This window comes from Musa acuminata, chromosome BXJ1-10 (assembly GCF_036884655.1).
Source record: "Musa acuminata AAA Group cultivar baxijiao chromosome BXJ1-10, Cavendish_Baxijiao_AAA, whole genome shotgun sequence".
Taxonomy (NCBI): domain Eukaryota; kingdom Viridiplantae; phylum Streptophyta; class Magnoliopsida; order Zingiberales; family Musaceae; genus Musa; species Musa acuminata.
In genome coordinates this window covers 35,238,831-35,261,965 of record NC_088336.1, presented here as the reverse complement: position 1 = coordinate 35,261,965, position 23,135 = coordinate 35,238,831, and the positions used below count along the sequence as shown (strand labels likewise).

The window sequence follows — 23,135 nt, the reverse complement described above, 5'->3', positions numbered from 1 at the left end:
AAACGAAGGCCAATAATCAGCTCCATTATATACCAAAAGATACAGCAAAGTGCAATTCCCATTCTTCGTGATCCTTCATGGCCTACTTAATTCTACACTGAACTAAATGGAAAACTACATCGATGTTTCTTTTATGACAGAATAGCCATTGGATCATATCATCGCAGACTAATCGTTACATAGGCTAAATGGTTGCTGCAATATACTAACAGAAAGTTCTACAATGTATGCAAAAGACATCATGTAAAGTAGCTTAGTCAACAAGGTAACAGAATGACACTGTAAGTACGCCATAAGAGATAGATATCCCACTGTGTAACAGACAAGACAGAAGTAGTACAAGTCAAATAAATGGAAAGCTTGGAGAAACAAAATTTGACACCAATGAAAATATAAAAAGGATGAACCAAGAACAGATTTAAGTGGGAGTAAGGAATGCATGCAGTATGCAGATCATAAGTATATAACGAGGGTTGAAGAATCACAGAGCAACCGCAGAAAACAAATCAGGAACCACAGATCATAAATTTAAGGAAAACATATATTCCACGCTCAAACTAATTCAGGCAGCTCATTCAAAACCATACTTTTCAATCAACTTGCATAAGGCAAGTTAAACATGACCTCCAGGTAAAACTCTGACAATATAGTAGATTCTCTGGAAAATATTACCCTTGCACACAGATTTGCGTGCTGTTAGGAGGAATTTAATGATGAAAAAACATCAATACAGAGAATTAATTTAACATACCTGAATGGATACACAACTTTTACAATGTCGATCTTGAATAATGCCAGCAAAAATAGAAAAAGTTTTTTTTCCCAAACAAAGCAATGTGATGGAGCTTTCAGCCACTCAGTTCAGTATTTACATGTACATTAGCATATAGACAAAAGCCAAAAGATGCAATAGAATGGTTTGCATATTGCCCACTCTTGCATGAAGTAGAAAATCAGACCCCTGATAGTCTACAAAATTTTATGTTTTTCAGAATATGTAAGACACGGATATAGCTTATATACAAAGGTAAAAAATACTTTAAAAAATAAATCAAACTAGAGAACCAGAAAGCCTAAAAAGCACCTTATCAATGAGAGAGAAGCTCCAAAAAATTCTTACCATCTCCCAATCACTGCATCATGCAATTGGACATTCTGGTGTAGTTACTCGTCAACCAAGAAGTGCTTCTTTACATCCATTAAGGTGCATGTTGTATTAGTGAATAGAAGTGCTTCTCAGTTGCCTCTTTGCCTCAATGTTTGGAGTGCAAGTACGAGCTGTCATAAATCCAGAGCATGGTACAATGTCAGAATGATGAAGAACATTTCTTAGATGTTCCAATATTACAAGAGACTTCAGATTGGAAAAGAGTTGCTATAGAACTTCAAAAAAAAAGGAAACAAACTGGCCCATTTCTTGCAAGAAAATATTCATCGAGAGATTGTGTATAGTCATGATAATTACCAACTGGTTAAAAGCAAAATTATGTTCGGAACATTTCAGCTTTTTATTATTGTTGTTGTTAGAAGACCAAATACGCAGGCCAGTAGTCATGCATGCTCAACAACCAGGTGCAAGTTTCATCATGTACAAAGACAAAACATGTAGTTTATGATGGTTCCATTGACAATTTTACATATGATCCAAGAACAAGAGGAATTAGTGACTTAGTAGTAAGCGATAAAAAAGAAGAGCAAACTCTAACTATTCCAGATAGAGTACTAAGTACTAACCTCCTGGAAAAATACCAAAGCCAAAAATTATGGTAATTGCAGAACTAGCACTCCATTGTCTAATACCTTCAACCCATTCTTAATGGCAGTCAAGTAAATCTGTGGGAGAAACATGCGAAGAAATGCTCACATGACAATTTTATAGAGAAGTCTATTGAATGAGAAGATACAACGGGGAATAACCAGAGAAATATTTATTAAAACCAAATAGAAACCCGATGGCTTGATGGTGGGAGAACATCCATGTAGCCAACCAGATATTTGGGACCTTATGGCGCTATTGTTGTGCAGTTGGAAGTTTGTCAAGAAGCAATGCTTATCAAATGTTACCTATATCAGTTGCAATCAGGGTTCATCGTACCGAGCTGTACCGCTCATATGGGTGGTATACACAGGTCCGACAGGAGACCGGTATATGGATCGCCCTCTACCGAGCGATACCCATTACATGACCCTGTATTGGGCGATACAAGATGTGTATCAGTCGGTAACGATTGAAATCCGATTGTTACCGACCTGTACCGATCAATAACGGTCATATTTCGACCGTTATAGATCAAGGGCTCAAATTGCCCTATTTTCAACGGTCAATTTGACCGTTTGAACCATAGGAAAGGGCTTTTAAACCCTTTCGTCCGTCATAGTCGTCCGCCCAGTATACAAAGGCAAAGGCCAAGGAGAAGGTACTTGCATCAATAGCACTAATGGAAAGAATTAAGTCGGGCGATGAGCGCTAGGTCCAGAGACAGCAGCGACATGGACAGTAGTGACTCAACCGATGATGGTGGCAATGCCAGAGAATCGATGGTCTCATCTACACAATTTAAAGGTGGAGCATGGACTGAGGAGCAATATTTTACACGTCATCCAAGATTCAAATCATGGAGCTCAATAAGGTATTGGTCAAGTTTATACACGAAAGAAGGAGGCAGTGGATGATTTTAAAGCCTACACAACGTAAACACAGAGTGAAGCTCATCGTATTCACAACCATCATATTATGGAGAATCTTGCAACCAACAGTAATACGATGATAGTTGATCATACTTCTCCGAGCATTAGTATGATGATCGATCTTATAATACAAAGCAGCAAATCAATCACGAAAGTACAATCTCTGACATTCTCCATGCTCCGCACCAATACATGGCACAATCATCCTTGCCTCAAGAGTTGCCTTGGACACATATGATTCATGACAATCAGACTACAACCATAACCATATGAATACACCAATGACATACGGTAACTCAGTTTACTATGCCGTGGGATCATTTTCAAGATTGGGTCTGACAAATATATCAAATTAAAATACAGATACATAGAATCGAGGACCTCAATCCACCACTTACGGAGTCTTATCGTTCTTTCTAATGTAAAATCAGGTATATTCATTGATTGATTACTTAATTCATTTGAATCTTAAAGTTTAAGTTGTTTAAAAAATAATCTAATAATTCAAATCATTTCTTTCTAGATAATTCAATATTAATGGAAGGAAGGTTCGTAATGTACTATAAAATTACTTTGCAAAACCTAAAGAAGACATCACTATTCTGTCATAATTTAGATTATTTTTGCTAAAATTATACTAAATTTATTTTTATTTCCAACTTAAGAACCCTAATCCATTTTTTTTCTATTTTAAAGAAGTTTTTAAGCTATTTTTAATAATTTTATCATATCGTTACGCCCAAGCGTATTGACATAGGGTATGTCAATACACTTCCATACGTACTGTACCGATGGTTGGTCGGTATACCGGTACATATCGATAAAGCGAACCTCGATTAACATAGCTTAAATCAGCTGCTAACCTTAGGACCAATGTTTAGGAAAGCACTTAGAGAAAACGATATATTTAAATGTCAAAACAATATATAAATTAAAAAACGAAAACATAATCTAGTTTATATAGTAAGGTGCAATAACCAAATAAATAATTTATGGCATGACATTTATACACAAGTAAACAACTGATTAAGTGGTATAGGAAATGGGTAAAAGATTTAGCAATAATTATATTTATCATGTACAAAGTATTTTAATAATAAAATCTAACAAAGAAAAGTTATTAGCAGGAAAAATATAAAATATATAAGTCTGCATTTACATGCTAATGAAGACTGTTTATGTGGTCGCGATTGAATTTGCATGTGCGGTGATCATAGTTACCTCTGGAACCAGTTTACTACTAACTTCATATTCTCACGAAGATAAAAATTAGCAAATGAATATGTCTTACAGTGTTTGTAGGAAAAATGGTAGTGTGGCCCAATTTATTACAGGACTTATAAACAAGGAATTCAATTTCGATTATCAGGCCCATATCAGTCTAACTAGTATGGATCTGGTCCATGTCCACGTATCTACACATAGTATGTTGGTATGTAATACAACAGTGTTAACTAGTTTGGAGGGATGGGTGAAGAAAGAAGTAAAAGGGAAGGCTAGAGAAGGAAGGAACCATGAAGAGATTATCGAGGTAGCCAGCAACAGGTGATGGGCGAGGGTGGAGCAACGAGTGAACTCCGAGGAGTAGCTACATGTAAGAAAAGATTTCTGTCAATGTATTCCCTAAAGGCATGGTTTAGATTAAAAAAGATTGACTGACCTATGGGTAAAGAGTGGTCCGCATTTTGATGCGTTTCCGATAAGTACTGATCGATATGAACCGTTCCAGGTTTGAATTCCTTGATTCTAAATAACAAATATTTGATAGTTGTGTAAAATGGAAGGGCTCACAAACTACTAGAAGGAGGCACTACCACTCTACACAAAAGCAACCAAAGGTCCCTAAGCATGTTGTCAATTCAGACTACTCATCAAGAGCAAAATATAATCATGCCATTGTACTTCTGAAAGCTAGATATAATAGCAATAATCAAAGAGAGGATAAAAGGGCATTAATTCAAAGGGAAAAATGTCTTACAAGTACACTATTTTTATTTATATGGCATGCACTCCATATGTTAAAAAAGCATCCTCTCTCTCTCTCTTTTATATATGCAACTATAAATGCTTCTTGATACATGATGAGTTGGATCACCAAAAGATAAGAATATTTTAGACTAGCAACTAAATGTATATATTAAGATGATTTCCATGCATTATTTTATCTACTTTGATATATATTATCTGTTTTCTGCTTTTGAAAATCCATAGCTGTTGTTTCTTTGTTCATGCTTATGTGTCTATTTTCTGAGTTAATATTTGTCATCCTAGTAACTATGCTAAAGTACAAGATAATATGACTGCATCCATCTCTGTCCTTTGAAACTAATCATCAAACATCTGAAAAGATTCATAAGTGCTAATCATATGTGTCCTGCAAGCCAATCACGTGAGTGATGACACGTGTGACTTGACACGTAGTCTTTTTGCTTATTATAATTTGACATTTATCACTTTATATTGCTTGTTACATATATGCATATATATAATGTGATTTTCTTAGATCTGTGTAATGGGAATCGGATTATGATGAGATCACGATTATAAGACCGATTCGTCTTTAAACACAGATCCTAAATAATCCCGATCATAGGTTACTCGAGAGGGATATCGAGATAACCGAACAGACTGGTGTATTGTATACCCCTCGATATGATGGATGCAGTTGGTCTCATAGCTGCTCGTGTGAGGACACTAAAGATACAATACAGGTGCTCATTGGGGAATGAGTTCACAGATTGATCCGCTTAGGGAATGCTAAATGGTTAATGATGCTTTATTGTCAAACAGCGATTTCGTAGTCACTACCGGTCATCGGGAGTGGTAGTCAACCTTACGAGGACTATTGAGTGTCGATAGAGAATCATCCACTTTCGGTATCATAAGAAAAACGTCACATGTGTTCTTGCTCAGACAAAACCCTGGCCATTGTCATTCAGATTGAGAAAGAAAGAGTTTTCCGGGAGAATCCGATTAGAGAAAGACTTGAGTAGAAACTGTTTTGTTCTGATAGCACCATGCCTGATATACGATCTCTGGGATATTAGATGGACGAAGGACTCTAAGTACACGATAACTAAGGACATACAGGTTCAATGGATTGGATTCCCCTGTATCGTCTGGGGACTACGACGTAGTGACCTAATACGTCCGCAATCGATGAATCGAGTGAATTATTATGGAGATAATAATTTACTAAGCTAGAATGAGTTCTGACATGTATGACTCACGGCCAGCTCGATATTGGGCCTAGAGGGTCACACACATATGGTAGGTGTTGCGATAAGTAGAGGTTCGGATATGAGATATCCGCCGAAGCCCCTATCTTATTGGATATTCATTAAGCCTCTGAATTATTGGATCCTATGGATGAGATTCAATAAGAGCCCATGAGAGATTATTAGATAGAGATATACTAATCTAAGAGGCTTGGGTAGTTGGATTTAGATCCAATACCCAATATAGTAGGGTCTATTAGGGTTAAGTTGACATGGGACATTTATAAATAGAAGAGAACTAGTGGTTCATAGGCTAGAGCCTTTTGGTTGCCTCTCCTATTCTCCTCCCCCTCCACCTCAAAGCAGGCCTGAAGTTTTGAGGAGCGTCATCGTAGCCTTGCTTTGTGGATCACCGCTAGAGATGAGAGCGCTTGACCTCCTTCACCCTCTCCTAAAGATTTGTAGGGATTCAGGGATATACGATCTCTCTAGATAACTCAATCTTTCTCATACGTGATTTTTTATTTCGCGGATTTTGTGCATCAATATTAGCACGACGACGAACATATCTTAGGGAATTTGAGATTTTATTTTCTATTCTTCCGCTACGTATGTGATGTCGCCCCCAAGATTTCCTAACAATAATATAAAATTACCATCACTCATTAATAAAAACCTTTATCTTCTCAAAAAATGACCAAGAATATAATGGCACTCAGTGCAATCAAGTAGTTTGAAGAAATTAAAAGATGTCTTGCATTATAAAGAACATGATAAAACTAAAGAAGCAAGTTTAATTTCTTTTTTCGTATGGTGCAATTGGGTACGTAACATACAATGCACTATGAATTCTCCTATTGTTTATAAGCATTTAAGAATTAAAAAATAGATACAGAAGAACATTAAAGCATTCCTTATGACTATCAGAATTTATAAGGAAAAAAAATGTCCTCATATTGAACAACAATCACATGCAAAGTTCTGACGTTTAAAATGAGAAATTCAGAACTAAAAAAGTAATATTCAATATAACAAGTCCAAGATTGAAAAAACAGGTTCACTATGTAAAACTCAAGAAGACAACAGGATTCTAGGTGGATTGGAATAATTCCATCACAAGTCACTTGTATAGAGATAGAACTTTTTTCCAGTGTGGTACAGATGCTCTACGGTTAACAACCGACCAAACCTTCGAAAACATTTCTAAAACCAAAAAACCTGATAATCACAATAATAACTAACTTTTAATAAGTTAAATCTGATCAAGATATTTATTTTTGTTTGCTTTAAAAAAAAAACAGCTATAAAATATATGGTATAAGCAACAAGGTGATACAAGAGAAAGATATCCAAATGAATCCAACTAAGAGATTCTGCAAAGGAAAAAGAAAATCTGGTGCAAAAACACCCTAATATGAGCATAAAACTTGCCTAAACCATCTCTGTAATCTGAAGCTGCCTTATGCAGTACTTGAAAATGGCTTCTTCATAGAAGTAGGTTTTCATGTGGCACCAGGCTTCTTTGAAGATATAAGAGCTGAAGGTAGCAGAGCCTCAATGTCTTCTCGTTGTCGTTTCCTCCGTGCAATTAAATCTTTGGGCTCCTGTGTGTCAGAAGAACTAATCTTGGCCATCTTACTGGTTAACCGTTTTGTTTCCCTTGAAGATGGAGAATTTGAACTTTGACTTGAAGTACTAGATGGAGCATGTTCAGAAAATCTCCGAGCAGCTGTTGCCTTCTTTATCAAACATCCAATAGAAGAATCCATTTCCAAAGGTACATTGCCATTAGTTTCGTCTTTGAGTCTATCACAAGTTGGTTGTTCCTGCAATATATTCTCAGTATGAGCTGACTCTTCATGTTGCTTCTGAGGCTTCTTTGTTTTGTTCTTTCTAGAAGCTTTCTTGGAGATAATATCCTTGGAGCATGCATGTACCTGCAATGGTGATTCACCAGCTGAAAGAGAACTGCCTCCTAAGTTTGGAGACCCAATAGAACATGTCAAGCCACTATCACGTGAATTGCTGCTAGTTTGTATGTCTAGATTCCTACCAAGCTTGCTCTTTATTTTGCTGCCTGTTTTGGCATTGGTTCTGGCCTCGTGTGTTCCACAGCCCACATTGTTATCCCTTTCACTATGCTTTCGGTGAGTAGAACGTGAAGCCATCTTTGGAGAGTCTATGCTTTCACTGTATGAGGATAAATTTTTAGCAAAGACATGACTATATGGCCTAACAAATGACCGGAATAAATTTCTCTCTTTAGAATTCTCAATAAGAGCAGCCCAATTGACATTTCTTTGCAGTGTCCTGGCATTACCTACTATCCACAAAGAAATTTTTGCTCGTGTTAAAGCAACATTCATGCGTCTCGCATCAGCAACAAATCCAATACCTTTTGAATTAGATTTAGGTAGTTCAGAACCAGAACCAGAAGCTCTCACAGTTGATAGTACTAAAATATCTACTTCACGCCCTTGAAAACCATCAATAGTGTTAAATTCTATTTCAGATACAACATCTGACTGAAATGCCATGGAAAAACGTGAACGTAACAATGAAAGCTGACTCCGATAAGGTGTTACAATCCCTATTCTTCGAGATGTGAACTCTGATGGGTATCTAACTCAAAAATAAAAAAAACCAAAGAATGACAAAAAATCACTGTCTGCATAATTTACCATGAGATCTTCTCAAAGAATTAGGAGAAGCATGTATACCTTTTCTTTAAGAATTTCAATATTTCAACTGCTACCTCAACCTCAGCCTCATTATAAAGGGATACAGAACCAGAATTCTTTCCATGATGTTCGTGACCATCAACAATATCGAAGAACATGTAGGGACCAAGACAACAATTCTCATGGAATAAAGCTGACCTGCCTTCCATCTCAGCACCATTTAGTAACTTGTTCTCATAAAAGTGCATTGATGGAAATCTGCATATCTCAGGATGCATGCGATACTGCATAAAAATGCAAATCACAGAGTCATGCCAGGAAATAAAATAAATATGCCCTCAAAATAACTTTAGTTGAACAACAAATACATAAAAACAGCATTAGTTTGTATCTATAAGTTTATGCTAGTAGCATGCATGTGTTAAACTTCGTTAAGCAATACTTCTAGTTATTAAACATTAGCCAGTGATCATTAAAAAAATAAAGATAACACTCAACATCATATAAGAAATAAGTGTCTTTGACACACAAGAACTCTCTTATATACATTCACAATCACAGACCAAACAAAATTATGCTTTGAATATGACAAAAGGGATATTATATGAATATTAGAAAAATTCAATGGCATTTTTAAGATTTATTTACCTTTAGAATATATGAATATGTTAACAGATGTCAACTGAGAAAAACTGATTATATAAATTAAATATTAATATAGCCATCAATATGTCACAATAACAAGTAGTTGTAAAGCTACAGACTTATTGTTTTCATGAACCCATCCTTACCTGTTCATTTAGCATTATTACGGGGTGACCAGCTCTCTGTAATCGCTCAAACATACTGCACTCATAGAGAAATTTGCTCGCAACATTAGAGAGCACCGTAGCAGGAAGCTGCTTGGGATCGCCAACCTTCAAAATGAAAGCTCATTAACCAGGTTGAAAGTGTAATCAGAGTTCTACAATGAGAAATATACAACATGACGAACATCATTACCATTATACACTTGGTTCCATTTGACTTGAGAAGCTGAAGCGGAATTAGTGTTGCTGGTTCAAGAGCCTATAGTAGTAAATTCCAACAGAAAATTTTCATCATTTCAGTCATCCACAATAAAGAAGTAAAAAAAAAAAGTACTACACTGTAAACATACTTGGGCTGCCTCATCAATAATAACAATATCAAACAAGTTCTGTTCAGAAAATTTTCCATATCTATTACTGGAAGCAGATTCAGAGCAAACGCCATATATATCACCACCACACCCACTAAGAGTTGTAACCACAATTTCTGCCTCCTTGAGGATAGATTTTCGAATTTTATGCCTGAGGGACCTACTTTCCTCAGAAACTTTCCTTTCTCGGGCCTGAGCAGTCGCAAGATCAGCACAAATTGCCTTCTTCTGTCCATACAAAATATTGAGCTTTGCACCGATTGCAGCATCAGAAATTTCTAGTGGATCACCTTTCTGGGAAGGCTTGTTATTGATTGAACTGCTGGTATTCATTTCATTTTCTTCTATTTTAGCACGCTTAGATTCATATAATCTTATACTGTCTACAACCTTTTCAAGTTTTGCACGAAGTGAACTAGAAGATTCTACATCTTTATCATTTTTTCCGCTGATTTGGTTGTTCATTTCTTCTGCCAAACGTTGTTCAACAAGTGTATCAATGAAAAAGGGTAGTGAACGAGGATGAACTGTTCTTGAATTTCCAACCCGCACTAGATAAGATTTGAATACCTTCCCATCACTCCCATAAAGTCCCTCACTGATTCTGGATACCAATTCATCGACAGCAGCATTTGACTGCGCACAGATAAGAATTCTTCCTCGTGAAGGACGTTCTGTTGGTACAGAAGAATCTTTTTCTGCATCCTTCATCAGTTGTTTAGCAAAGGCTGCATCCTGCCAAGCTCTTGCCAATGCAGCAGACTGACTAATAAGTCCTTTTGAATGACTAGATTCATTCTTGTCATGTATTGAATGAGCGCTTGGAGTTTTAAAACAATGGCTCTTATGAACTTTTTGTAAAGCAAGCCATGCACTTACTATAGCAACAATAGTTCTAGTTTTGCCAGTTCCTGCATAGTAAAACTTTAAACTGTATAGTGCAAATTATTCTAACAAGTGCAACTTTGTTGACATCAATAGAGATGGAAATTTTCAAACCTGGAGGACCCTGTATGAGGGAAAGTTCTAAGGTCTTCTTGGGTTCCGATGACCCAATGGCAGTGCTAATAGCTTGAATCTGACTGCCATTATATGATGATATAAACATTTTCTGCATGTACCGAGAAAGCTTATCCAGTTGAACCTTCTTAGATGCAAGATGTCCAGCAGAATGATTGACTGGATTTAGGATGATTGGAAGCATAGGGATGTCATGTAGTGAGGAAAGAGCCTGAAACTCCCGAAGTTGAGGGGTCATACTCATGATCCGACTTGAAAACCATTTACTTCGTTCTGTAAGTAGCCTTCTTGCTTTGTTAAAGCGTGAAGAACTACTTGGAAGATATAACCTGATTACAAGAACTATTGATCGACTTTTATCACTTTTCTCACGCCTCTCCACCTAAGATAGAAACCAACAAATTACAAGACCCTGTTAGGCATAAAACTTAATTATCATAGTAAAAGAGCAAATCCAAATAATACCTTTCCAAGTACATGCACATGTTGGGCTGCATTTTGTAGGGGTTCCTTTGTTAGCAAAACTAAGTCATTTTCAGCACATACTCTTGATGCAACAGTGTCAGTGCCATCAAGGCAGCCACGAATCAGATGAAAATCATCTACCCTTTCAACTGAAAGTAAGCATATGCTGCTACAGGACATGTCATCCCCAGAATTTTCAATATATGAACTATGTAATTGGGCTTTAAATTCTTCCAATACCAATGGCCGGAAAATCTCAACATAATGGCTTGATGATTGAAAACATAAAGGTATCTCTCTTAAATTGGTTAAAGCAGATTTTCCATCTTCATTATCAGTGGTTAATCCCACAAGAACAAAATAGTCCAATTCTAAGATGGGTCTATACCAGTCATCTAATTTTGGAGGTTTAAGTCTTCTAGCCCCCAAGTCTGTCTTATTAAGAGAACCAAATTTATTTTTTGTAGGCAACTGAAGCTGAACGATTTGCCTTTTAGGTACAGAGATGCTGTGCTTTGCTGGCAGCAATTTTGCATGCCTAGATCTATCAAGGGCACGCTCTAAGACATCATCATCTTGACGAATCAACTCCTTGATGACAGCATCATCTTTTCTTAGTTCCGAAGAGTAATTTTGAGAAGATAATTGATGAAGAAAAGGTTGGCTAGATAACTTGGCTTTTTTAAGTGATGAGACGATGTCACTTGTATTACATGACTGACTTACTCCATCTGTTTCTATGCTCTTTGGAAGAATCATACTACTTGTGCCTTCACAGACAGCTGACTCAACCATCGAAGACACACTGCTATTGATAACCACATCCTTATTTGCCCTTTGAGAAGGAACCTGAGAGTTCCCAGAAGATTTTAATGATGGAACATTCTTCAATCCATCTTCTGACAGGCAAGTACTGTCTAAATGGTTATCTGGTAAGGCCCCTGTAATAACTAAGTCACGGGAAACCTTCTTTTCTATTTCATCATCTGAAAGAATAATAACATCTTGGTTCCCAATTGTTTGAGGTGGAAATGTCGCCCCACTGCAAACTTGATCATTACAGACATAAGTCTCTGAAACAGAACTTTTCTTCACATACGAAGGCTCAGAAAGTAATGTTTTTGGCCGCAGGACTTTCTGATCATAAAATTGAACAACATCTTCAGCCAATGATATCTTAAGTTGAAGCACCTTCTCCTTCAGCTTATCAACTGCTACAGTATCTGTAAAAGAAGAACAAGCAAGTGTCACACAATTTGGGGGGTTGGGGATAAGGTGAATGAGTAACCCAAATTAAAATCTAACCATGCGACACAATTGCTTCAATAGCACCAAGATTGCAAGATGTCTTAATTGTGTGTGAACTTTTTAAATAGTTCACCAGAGAAAGAATGCACTGCTTCCAGTGTCTACTAACAACAATGAGAGAAGATCTCCCCCACTCCACCAAACGCAAGAACCACTTTAAGTCAAATATATCATGGGTAAAGCATGCTAGATTGCCAGACAACTCAGATAATGAGAAGCTGAGTTTTTCATAAACAACAGGAAGAGTCTCAAGCAATCGAACACATGTCATCTGCAACAAAAAAATAAAAGATGAAGAATGTATACTGAATTTAAAGTATCCACATAAAAGCCACAAAAATCAAAATAAAATAATTAAAATGCAGCTTATTTCTTCCACTATCATGGACAACCACATCTCGTGCCACCTCAATAACAGACGATTGAAAAAAGTCAAACAAGTTAGAATTGTAGACATGAAATAACAACAATAACAGATTTATCCTACGGTCATACCTGACAATTTTTGCTATTGACAAGCTCCTTTCCTTCCTCTAGACATTGTACAATTGTTGGCCATACAACTGCTGATAGAAAGCAACTAAACTTCTCCCAAGATTTCATATCCACTATGGTTCCTGAGCTTCCAGGTGGTCGGTCTGGCAAATTTTCAAAATAGGGTTGATGCAAAAAGCCCCCCTCGAATAAAGGATTTGTAGATTTTGTATCCATTTTAACTGATTTTTTATCAGAAGTAACCACTTCCTTTAAAACTTTGCGCAGGATGAAAAATAAGTGGTGAAGATTATGAAAATTTGTCACGAGCAAATGAACCGGTACCTGAGATTGAACATATGAATAAAGGAGTTTACAAAAACTGAAAAGCTTTTCCCCTTTGGAGCTAAGCAGATCATTCACAGAGCATCATTGTAGGCCGTCAACAAAATAAACAGGACAAAAAGAGCAAAATCAGAGGAAATGACCCAAAAAAAAGTTTGAACTCTAGAACTTAAATTGTTATACAAGATAGAGTTACAATACAGTCTAAAGAAGCATATCCTTGATACTGTTTTACAAAATTGGCAAAAGGTATAAGAGCAATCATGAGATATTAAACACTAGTTATAAGTGTGAGGATAAAAAGAGACAAGTGTTTATCATCAAACAAATAAATTAAAGATACGTCATGCAGAACAGAGTACTATTTAAGAAATAAATCTGTCCTACAGGAATCTGATACCACTATCAGAGAGCTAACAAAGAAATAAATCATGTGAATGAAAAGAGAGTCCAACATCAAACAAGAAAAATTACAAAACTCAAACACAATTGGACGGTCTTAATGCATTAGTTTGTTCAAAACACCAGTGGACTACACTTTCCTGTAGATAACATAACTGCCTGAGGACTGCACCCAACAATCACCTCCTCTCCAACTCTTCAATAACAGGTAACCAATATTTATCCAGAACATTAGAAAAGAAATATAATTAAAGATTTTTTACATGCATAAAATACTCATCAGAATAGATACTCCAGCGTATACTTAGGGCAGGCAATCAATTGCCTCCATGGAATTAGGTATTCTCTATCCTAGTATCAATCATCTCAAGCAAATGCAACTCATACACCCTTGCCCAGGGGTTCCTGCATATGCAATAAAAGGCAAAAGAAATCTGTGAAATAGAAAATCTTCCTGGTGACGTGGGATCCAGAAAAAAATAACCCATTTCTAACCTCCAAGATCCAGGCTACCCATGAACAGATTCTTAGAATTGTAATTAGTGCAGACAACATATGATATCTGTCAAGTGTCATCTGTGCTGTTTCTTTTTTTTTTACCATTTTTAAAATTGCTTCTGTTGCAGGTTCTGTTTTTTTTTTTCATCCCCGAAGAAAGAAATATTTCATGAATCATGCTGAATTAAATAAGATCAGATCCTAACTGGTCCGAATTCATCAATTCTCAGTATGCTAGGTGCAGTTCCCAGATTAACAAGCCTACATCATATAAGTCACTGATAGCCACACTGATCCAGGTTTATATAAAACTTCGGTAGAAAATTCTCGTTTCCGAAAAGGAATTGACAATTTTGAATAATAACAGTACTTTGATTGTTATTTTCAAAGTTCTATCAAAATTTTTACATCAAAATCCCGTCAAACTTTGAATTTTTTTCAAGATATTGCAAGCACACATGATAACTTACTCTGATATTGACACTTATCACTAGTCATTCACCCATAAAGTGGACCCTGCATGTTCCACTACCAGAATCATTCAGTATTTTTTTATTGGTGGAATAAATAGTCATTCTGCTTGGCTATAAAGTACCACTCCTGTAGTTTGGAGAGAATATACAATATACACTCATACGGATTAGTCTAATTTCTTTATTTTTTAAGGCAAGAGTTGTGTTAACAACAAGGAAGAACAACAATAAGTGAGAGTAAAGTTACACTAGGATGACTGAAGAAGACCAAAGAAAATAAACCAATAAGCTATAATATATAGAATATGGGAGTGACTATTCAATTTGAACTGGAATTTCAGTACCACTATCTAAAAATCTGTGTTTCAGAGCTTACCTGTTGTAATGCATATCTCAACCCTGAAAACATAGCAGACAGAGAAGATGCACTAGAGCAAAGAAACTGAAGTCCAGAAGTCAGACCCCGTGTCCTTGAAACATGTTCCAGGATCACTCTATCAGCTTGTCTTATGCTCTGAAACAAAATGTAAATGTTAACAGATTTGGTTAATACTCTGAAAACATATAAATTTCCATTGTTTTTTCCTTGTTTCATTTGCTAGCTTCTGATTATGGATTAGGTGATGGTCCATTCAAGAAACACATACTGTATCACCAAGGTAACTTTAAAAAAGAGCCAAAAATAGCACCTGCCAGGCATTGAGCCCCTACCAGTTGGCACACACCTCATGCCGATCTGTGCTAACCATCATAAATATGCCAGCACAGAACCAGCATGCCTCAACTTAAAATGTACCTCTAGTAGCCTAATGAATGAACCACTCACAGAAATTAAAAGGAAAAGTTTAAATCCTTACATCATCAGGATCTATAATCAAAAGTATCAAGCTCTCTGCCATTCTTGGTTCCCATGTCCACTGCTTCTGAAGTTCATGTTGCTCGATTTGCAATACGAAGTGGGCAGCAAGCCTAGGTCAAGTTTCAGAAATTACTGGGTGCTGAACATAAAGAAAATCCAGGTAGATCAAAAAAAGAAATCAATAAGCAGAAACTTTATTTCAAAGGCACACAATTAGAATATTATTAACAAAGCTGGTAATGAAACTCTCATGGTAGAAGGCATTGGTAAAACCTCTTGAGTGTTTTTGTTAGGAAAGAAGCCATGGATGATGCCCTAACAGAGTTTCTGGACTCCTTTCCATCACCACCATCATCTGATCCAGTAGGGATTTCCCACCCAAATGATGACAAAATTTCTCTAGCATTTAATGACAGGAACTCTTCAATGGAGGATGAGAATTCTATGATGGAACCAAACTCTAATAATGAAATATGAGATAAAGCCCAGAAAACAGCCTTGGAAAAAGATATAGGAAGCATAGAGGGGTCTACTTTAGTTAAAGCTTCAAACCATAACATGGGAATACAAGCCCATTCTGCACATACAAGAGAGGTAAGCTTGTTCTGGACACCAAATTCACTCCAACAGCTATTATCCTTCTCTTCAACATCATAAGAAAATAGTTGATCATCTTCATCATCAAGCGATATTTGTGGGACGTTTGCACGAATGTGGAAAGCATCATTGAACTTTGATTTTAAAGACATCAAAGCAGAGGCATCAGAAATTATAATGGTATTGATGAGATCAAATGCTGGCTGACGCAAAGAACTATGAAGAGATGAATCCTTTAATGAGCCGACCAAAGATGGACCCCTGTCAAACAAATAGGAGACTAGTCGTCAGAGTGAATTAAACATAAGTAAAATGGTATTATTGTTACAATATTTATTTTCTTTATGCAGTAGAAAAACCTATTAAAGAAACTAGCAACTAACACAGATGGAACAAATATGGGTGTCCTTAAAAGCAAGCTCCTATATGCTAGCATTCAAAGATGTTTCGGAATGCATTTCATATCTTGCATTTTATATAAAACCAGTGATTTAAAAAGGCACTCAGGCGCTCACCTAGGCGCTCGGGCGAGGCGAGGCGAGGCCCGAGCGCCTCACTTCACTTCCAGGCGTCGCGCTTCAAAGAGGCGCCGCTTGGGTGCTCGCCCGAGCCCAAGCGCTGGGCGCTTCGGACGAGCACCTGGGTTAAACCAGGCGACCGAACCAGCGTTTTAAGTTTGGTTCAGTCTCCGGTGCTTTAGTTGGTTCAATCGAACCAACTTAAGCACCGATATCAGCTGTCGCTGCCCAACCCTAACCCTGATCGTTGCCGCTGCCACTCCCGCTGCTCGCTACCATTACCGTTGTCGCCGCTCACCACTTCCGTTGCCGCTGTCGCCGTTCCCGCTGCCTCCTTACGCTCCCGCTCCCGCTGCCGCTGTCGCTTCCTCTTTTCTCAGTCAGCACCTCCTTACACTCCTTCTCCTTTTGTATACTGTTAACAGTATACTAATAATAGTATTTGTATTTATTAGATTAATAATGTATTATTTTGATTTTATATCTTAGATTTTTTTAATTTAATAATATATTTTTATTTTAAATTTTAAATAATTATATTTATTATTTATATTATATATTTTTAGAGGTCCATAGCCAAAACCACAAAAGCTAAAATGGATCTTAACCCAACAAAGAAACATAATTTTTAGTTTTTTATAATTGCTTACCACATGTGAGCACATTCAAAAGGTGGGCATGGAGGATTCATTGAATAGCCACGTTGGATGATGAGAAGTGCAATCTGGAAAAAAAAAAAAAACAACTAATATGAATAAGAATGATAAATATGTTAGAACAAATAATTGAATGTATGCAACAAAAAACGAATACAATCACATCCATCTTATAGATCGGCTAACCTTACAAGCATTTTTTCGCATTAAATTGCTGAAGTTTCTACTTTGAGTTACTTGATGAAGGAGAAAATAAAGAAAATGTCTTCGTTGCTTTTCATGTTCACCATCTTGCAAAGATTCAAGAGACTGGAGTAAGAATTTTAAAATAAGCATTAGTAAACTGAAATAACTAAAAAAAATGAAGAAGCTTGTTAGAAATTAAACGTTTATATAAGGATGACAGATGGACAAGCCTGCAAAAATGGTAGAAAAAGATCAAATATATCTTTATGACTTTTCTCATTGAGAGTGTGAAAGCACTGTCCCAAAAGCGTGTTGCGCATCATACTGGGTGATAATGTTGTTCTCAACCATAGCTTACATCCTAGATATAAAAATAAGTCAAATTACTTTCTCAAGCTGATAAGTTACTAAACGTGAAAAAAATCGAACACTCACCAAGCATTTCAAATAATGTCCTAAGACAAGCAACAGCAAAAGAGAATTCAGGTGTGTCATCACTGACATGGTTTAGTACAAAACTCAGAAAAACAGGATATTTCTCCAATATCCCATCTTCAAGTGCTTCCGCCTCAAGAAAGCCAAGTCTACAGTTAGGTGCAATACGTTAAATGGTTCCACATCAAAAAGAAATCATAACAACATATTTGTGTCTTTGACAACAGGTAAGAAATCTAGGTGAACCTTAATTTAGTATCCAAAGAATTAATTCACATACAATGTCTTGATCCCGTTCCATACATTTATGCGCTCAAGTTGCACTCTTGGTCTTAACACTTCTGAAGTTGATGGTAAAATCTCTGCTTCAAGAAAGCCAATATATTTCCTCAACAAAGGTTGCAAGGGCTCCAGATCTGTTGCTCTCCTAAAAAATTGTAATAAAGAAAGTTATATGAAACGAGCTCCAAATGATAACTGTGAGTCACTAGCATAAAAAGGAACAGATAGCGAGGTGAAAACACAGTACATTCATTATGATGCCAAATAGGAGAGCTAATAGACAAGGGCATAAAGAAGCACAAATTACCTAATACTATTGCAGTTTAAACTTCAATACTGCATGTAAGAATGTTGATCCTCCATCTATTATTAGCCATCATGAAAGATAGTAATTAACAAGCAAATATATGTGTTTTGTCTAGGATAACTCTGAGCTGCCTGTCTAAAAATACTAGCCATAGTATACATATTACATAGAATACCATCCTTCCACGTGTTACTAGAATATTCAGGTTTTCAGCAATATCCATAATCTAGTATATCACATCAATATTCTTATTTTGGTTTTTTTTTAAAGATCTTAGATTGTCCTTTATTGTTTCTACTTCAGCTAGACTTCTCAGAAAAAAAAACACCTGAAACATTTATGTTCCATGGTTGTACCCAAAACTAGGCTAAGACACATTAGCTTTTGCTTGAAATAATGGCCATATCAGGAATGCAGATATATTGTAGCCATCTGTCCTCATTCAGTCTTATGTTTCCGCTAACAGAAACCTTTAACTAGACCATCAGTATACCAATTAACAATTTGAATGGATAATTCAAAAATTGGGGCAAAAAAGGTACCTCAGTTTCCCCATGCATCCAGCTAGACGAAATCCAACTGCCCTTGCCCGCCCACCTTTAAGAAAAAGTAGAGCATATATTCCCTATAGAAGACAACCATTTGTCTGAGTAAAAAAGCAATTAAAAAAAATATGACATGGAAACATACTCCCATCAAAATAATAGACAAAGAAACAACAAGGCGGCAATGCAGCGAAGAAGAATTACAAATTTCATAAGAAAATTACTGGATACTGTTGATTGCTTGAGAGAGTAACTTCATGAGACTCATCAACAGCTTCAATAAAGAACTGAAACTCATTAACAAGTGATTGGTCATCCAATAAGATAGGAAACATTAGCACCTGCAGTGGAAAAATACGACTAGTTATTATATTTATGTAATTTAAAATAGTAAAATGACTTTACAATGAACAAAGGAGGAACTTCACTAGTTGGCATCGTGAAGAAAAAGCCAAAAAATAGAATAAATAAATAAATAAATGGAATATTAAATACGCTACATAACCTGCATGTCAAATCAGGTAAAATAAATGTCATGCAAAAGACTTTTGGACATATCTTGAGAGAAAATCATAACTGAGGAAATGTGATGTTACAGACTCATTACATGGAGTTCAATGCACGATTAGAGATAGCAGGTGGTAACCTATACTTGACTATTAATCAATGCCACAAATACCAATGCCAACCTTGTTCAGTGGTCAAAATATGTGAACATAGCTCTTGGATAATTATTAGGCAAACTTTGATAACATTAACGAGAAGCAGCAAGGAGAGAAGCAAATGACCATTCATGCAATTAATAGTTCCAAAAGTGCTTATCAAGGATAAAGTTATAGTTAACATACTTCAAACATCACGCTAACAACTTCTGTCCCATGAGATTCTGGATCATACTCCTTACAGCGAATTCGCATATTAATATCTTTAAGATGTTCTGTTACCCTCTCTTCGTCTAGACGGTGCAATACTGTCAGTAGAGGATCAACAGAATCTGTTTCATATTCAACATTGTAATATTCTTGAGCCTGATGATGCTGACATATACATTGTGTGCAATGCCCCAGTTCTCGAGAAACCCGCTTCCACAAAAGCTTAAGAGGTGATACAGAATTTGTATCTCTGAAAAAGTTATGGAATGTCTCCAAAAGAGGTCCCATTAAGTCTGAGTAGTCACACCAGATATGATTTTCCGCTGGTAAATCAACCAAAAAGTTGAAGGAATCTGAAAACCTGCAAAAGATAATTGGGAAGTCATACATAGAGAATGATGTAATCTGGTTATCAAATAACAAATACCAAACATGACAATATTTTAGAAAGGCATAAGCGATCTACAAACTGTCTAGTGTCAGCCATTTGCAATTATGGAACTCTGAACAATGAAATCATAAAAATAATGCATGCAAAAATAGTAATTTAATACAAATCATACCAACGCAAAAGCCAAAAGAAATTGCCCTTGTAATATTTTCTACCTTAAAATAATAGTTTTTGCACATGATCAGTTGAAAAAGCATCATTGACCTTATACTATTATAACAGAATTTTTAGAAACAGAGTGACTCTTTATTTTAGGCTGTAGTGACAGTTTTACCGACAATAAACTAATGACAATCCTCAAGATATCTAATGAAATAGTAAAACATAGCATGTGTAATCAACTTTTAATAATTTTGCCATGATCGAATATAAAAACCATTAAGTTCAACTCTTGGTTGACCTTTCCACTTCTAAAAAATAAATAAAACTTATAGTACCTAGGACTCAACAACATATGCAGCTGACCAGTTATTATTCTATACTGAGTAGGATAGCCATAGGCAATCTGAAAGGTAAACGAAAAGAAAATTCATTATTACACAATGATAATTACAATATACTCCCTCGACTTACTCTTCCTGAAATTTCCAAACAGAAATGATTCTGGAGGGCTCAAATACAACTCCAGCTTTAACAAAGTGCTTTCTGAATTATAAGGTTATTATAGGTTGATAAACCATAGGAGTTATTAATAACTGGCCAATATCCGGATATGAGTGTACCAAACAACAGTACGTGTATTCTTTTCACACAGACATCCATCTTCGGCTATACAAATCAATCATTTGAGTAATGGAGTGGAAATTAAATAAAGCCAAACATAAAGAAGAATCAGAACACATCAACCTTAGGGTGGAGGACTAAACTCCCATATATCATATTGTGCCAAAATTTCTAGTTGTTTGACATTGATAGATACCTCTAATAAACCAATATGCAGCTATAGAAATATAATTATTCATAACTTCATAGTAAAAAATTCCGTACATCTGGTGTCCTAAGCAATAAAGCAAGACAACAAAAATTCAAGTTGTCATTTCCTAAGCTATTCGATTATAGCTCATGCTCATAGAAGGTCAGACAAGAATACAGTGAATCTCACGTTTCAAATTTTAACCCAACTCTATTTGATATTTCCATTTGTAGCCAGGCAAAGCGTGCTACCAAGTAAATTTAGGCAAAAGAAGCGACCCACGTTGGCATCCAACAACTATTATAGGTTACAAGTCCCTTTCCACTAATTAAACGCACAGGTGCGCAGAGACGGAAATATGGAACATGCGATGAAAGCAATTGAAGAAATAAAGAATTTCCACTCCTAGAGAACTCCTACCTTCGATCACCATTCCAAGAATTACAACCGTCTCATATATGTCTATTCATAGAACTAAGAGAAAAAGGAATCAATAGAGTGAGAGGGACAGGTGGTGATCGAATAGTACCACTCCTCCTTAGTTCGCAGGATCCGGCGCTCCCTCGAGGGGGAAGGATCGTCCCCATCGAGCTCCTCCTGGATCGCGCTCCACCGGTCCAAGAGCTCCCGTCGGGTGCAACCCTTCCTCGCCATGGCAAGTATAGATACGGACGCCTCTCCTCCTCCTTATCCTCAAAATCTGCTTCAAAATCGCGCAATGTTGCCGCCGATCAAACTAGGGTTTCGCCCCAACGCCGCCGCGTCGCCGTCGTCTTCTAGAGGAGGAGGGAGATTGAGTTTATTTTTGAAATAAGAAATAGAAAGGGGCTCGCACGGGGCGAAGACGCGAAGTGAGATATACGACACGGTTGGGGACTCCGCGAATTCGTCCGTAACTGAAGAGGATGAAATGACTCTTTTAATCCTTACGGCGTTAACTGGGTTCGTCTCAGTTAACGGACCACTAATCCCAGCGTTTCATGCCTGACCCAGCCTACTACCTGGTCGGAAAAAACGCCTCGACGTGGGTCCCACACTGGGCAGTCAAATGTGAACTCGGTTCAACTCTGATTTATCACAGCCCTTTTCCTGGGAGCGTGTCAATGTACCATACTTCGCGAGAAACGTCGACGCGGGCTCCACATATTTCCTTTGACTGTTCAGTCAGACGTGGGTATTGGCTGGTAGGTCGATAAACATGCATGCATAAACATCTTAAAACAAATGAATCGCCCAACAATATCTAAATGATTTCAATTTCTCCTTTTTCTCCATTTATTTCTAAATACTATCTTGCTCTAAAATATGATTCTAGTCATCCTTATTATTATGATTTAGTTCTTAAATATATATATATATATATATAATCACTAAGGAGCAAGGAGATACAAATGCTACATTTTCTTTTTTGTAAGGGAATGCTAACAAATATAAACTTAAACTTAGCGTGGAAGTCATTGATTTATTGTTTCGATATGAAAGATGATTCACATCAAATTGTGATCGATTCCTAAGTTTGCCTCTAATGAATTTGGTGTCATAAATGTCGAATAATTAAATTGTGATCCTAAAAATCTTTATTGACAATATACCTGATAAAATATCTTCAATAGTTAACTTAACAAACAAATCGTTAAATTCAATCGAGCGATCGAATCCATTAAAAGTCAATCATAATCTCTTTAGTGGTAATATACTTTTTGATAAGACATAAACAATCATGAAACTAAGTAATATCATTATATATTAGAGATAATTATAT

General features: G+C 36.4%; 1 protein-coding gene across 4 annotated transcripts; it reads right to left on the bottom strand.

The window, feature by feature from the left end:
• Positions 1-728: 728 nt before the first annotated feature.
• On the bottom strand, positions 729-22,220 carry LOC103969698 (uncharacterized). Of its 4 annotated transcripts, XM_065085200.1 has the most exons (23): positions 21,903-22,219; positions 19,986-20,370; positions 19,362-19,478; positions 19,135-19,217; positions 18,284-18,430; positions 18,004-18,152; positions 17,799-17,929; positions 17,569-17,691; positions 17,377-17,450; positions 15,885-16,469; positions 15,610-15,721; positions 15,129-15,266; positions 13,056-13,379; positions 12,558-12,831; positions 11,253-12,475; positions 10,767-11,169; positions 9,747-10,678; positions 9,590-9,655; positions 9,379-9,504; positions 8,627-8,871; positions 7,338-8,528; positions 1,735-1,833; positions 729-1,278 (listed from the first exon to the last, which is right to left on the bottom strand). In XM_065085200.1, the coding sequence occupies exons 1-21, from the start codon at positions 22,025-22,027 to the stop codon at positions 7,409-7,411; spliced, it is 6,882 nt and encodes a 2,293-aa protein (XP_064941272.1). In that variant the 5' UTR covers positions 22,028-22,219; the 3' UTR covers positions 729-1,278; positions 1,735-1,833; positions 7,338-7,408. The 4 variants fall into 4 exon arrangements, with proteins under 4 accessions (XP_064941272.1, XP_064941274.1, XP_018674758.2 ...); XM_065085202.1 differs by lacking the exon at positions 7,338-8,528 and having other exon boundaries at positions 21,903-22,220; XM_018819213.2 differs by lacking the exon at positions 1,735-1,833.
• Between the last annotated feature and the right edge of the window lie 915 nt (positions 22,221-23,135).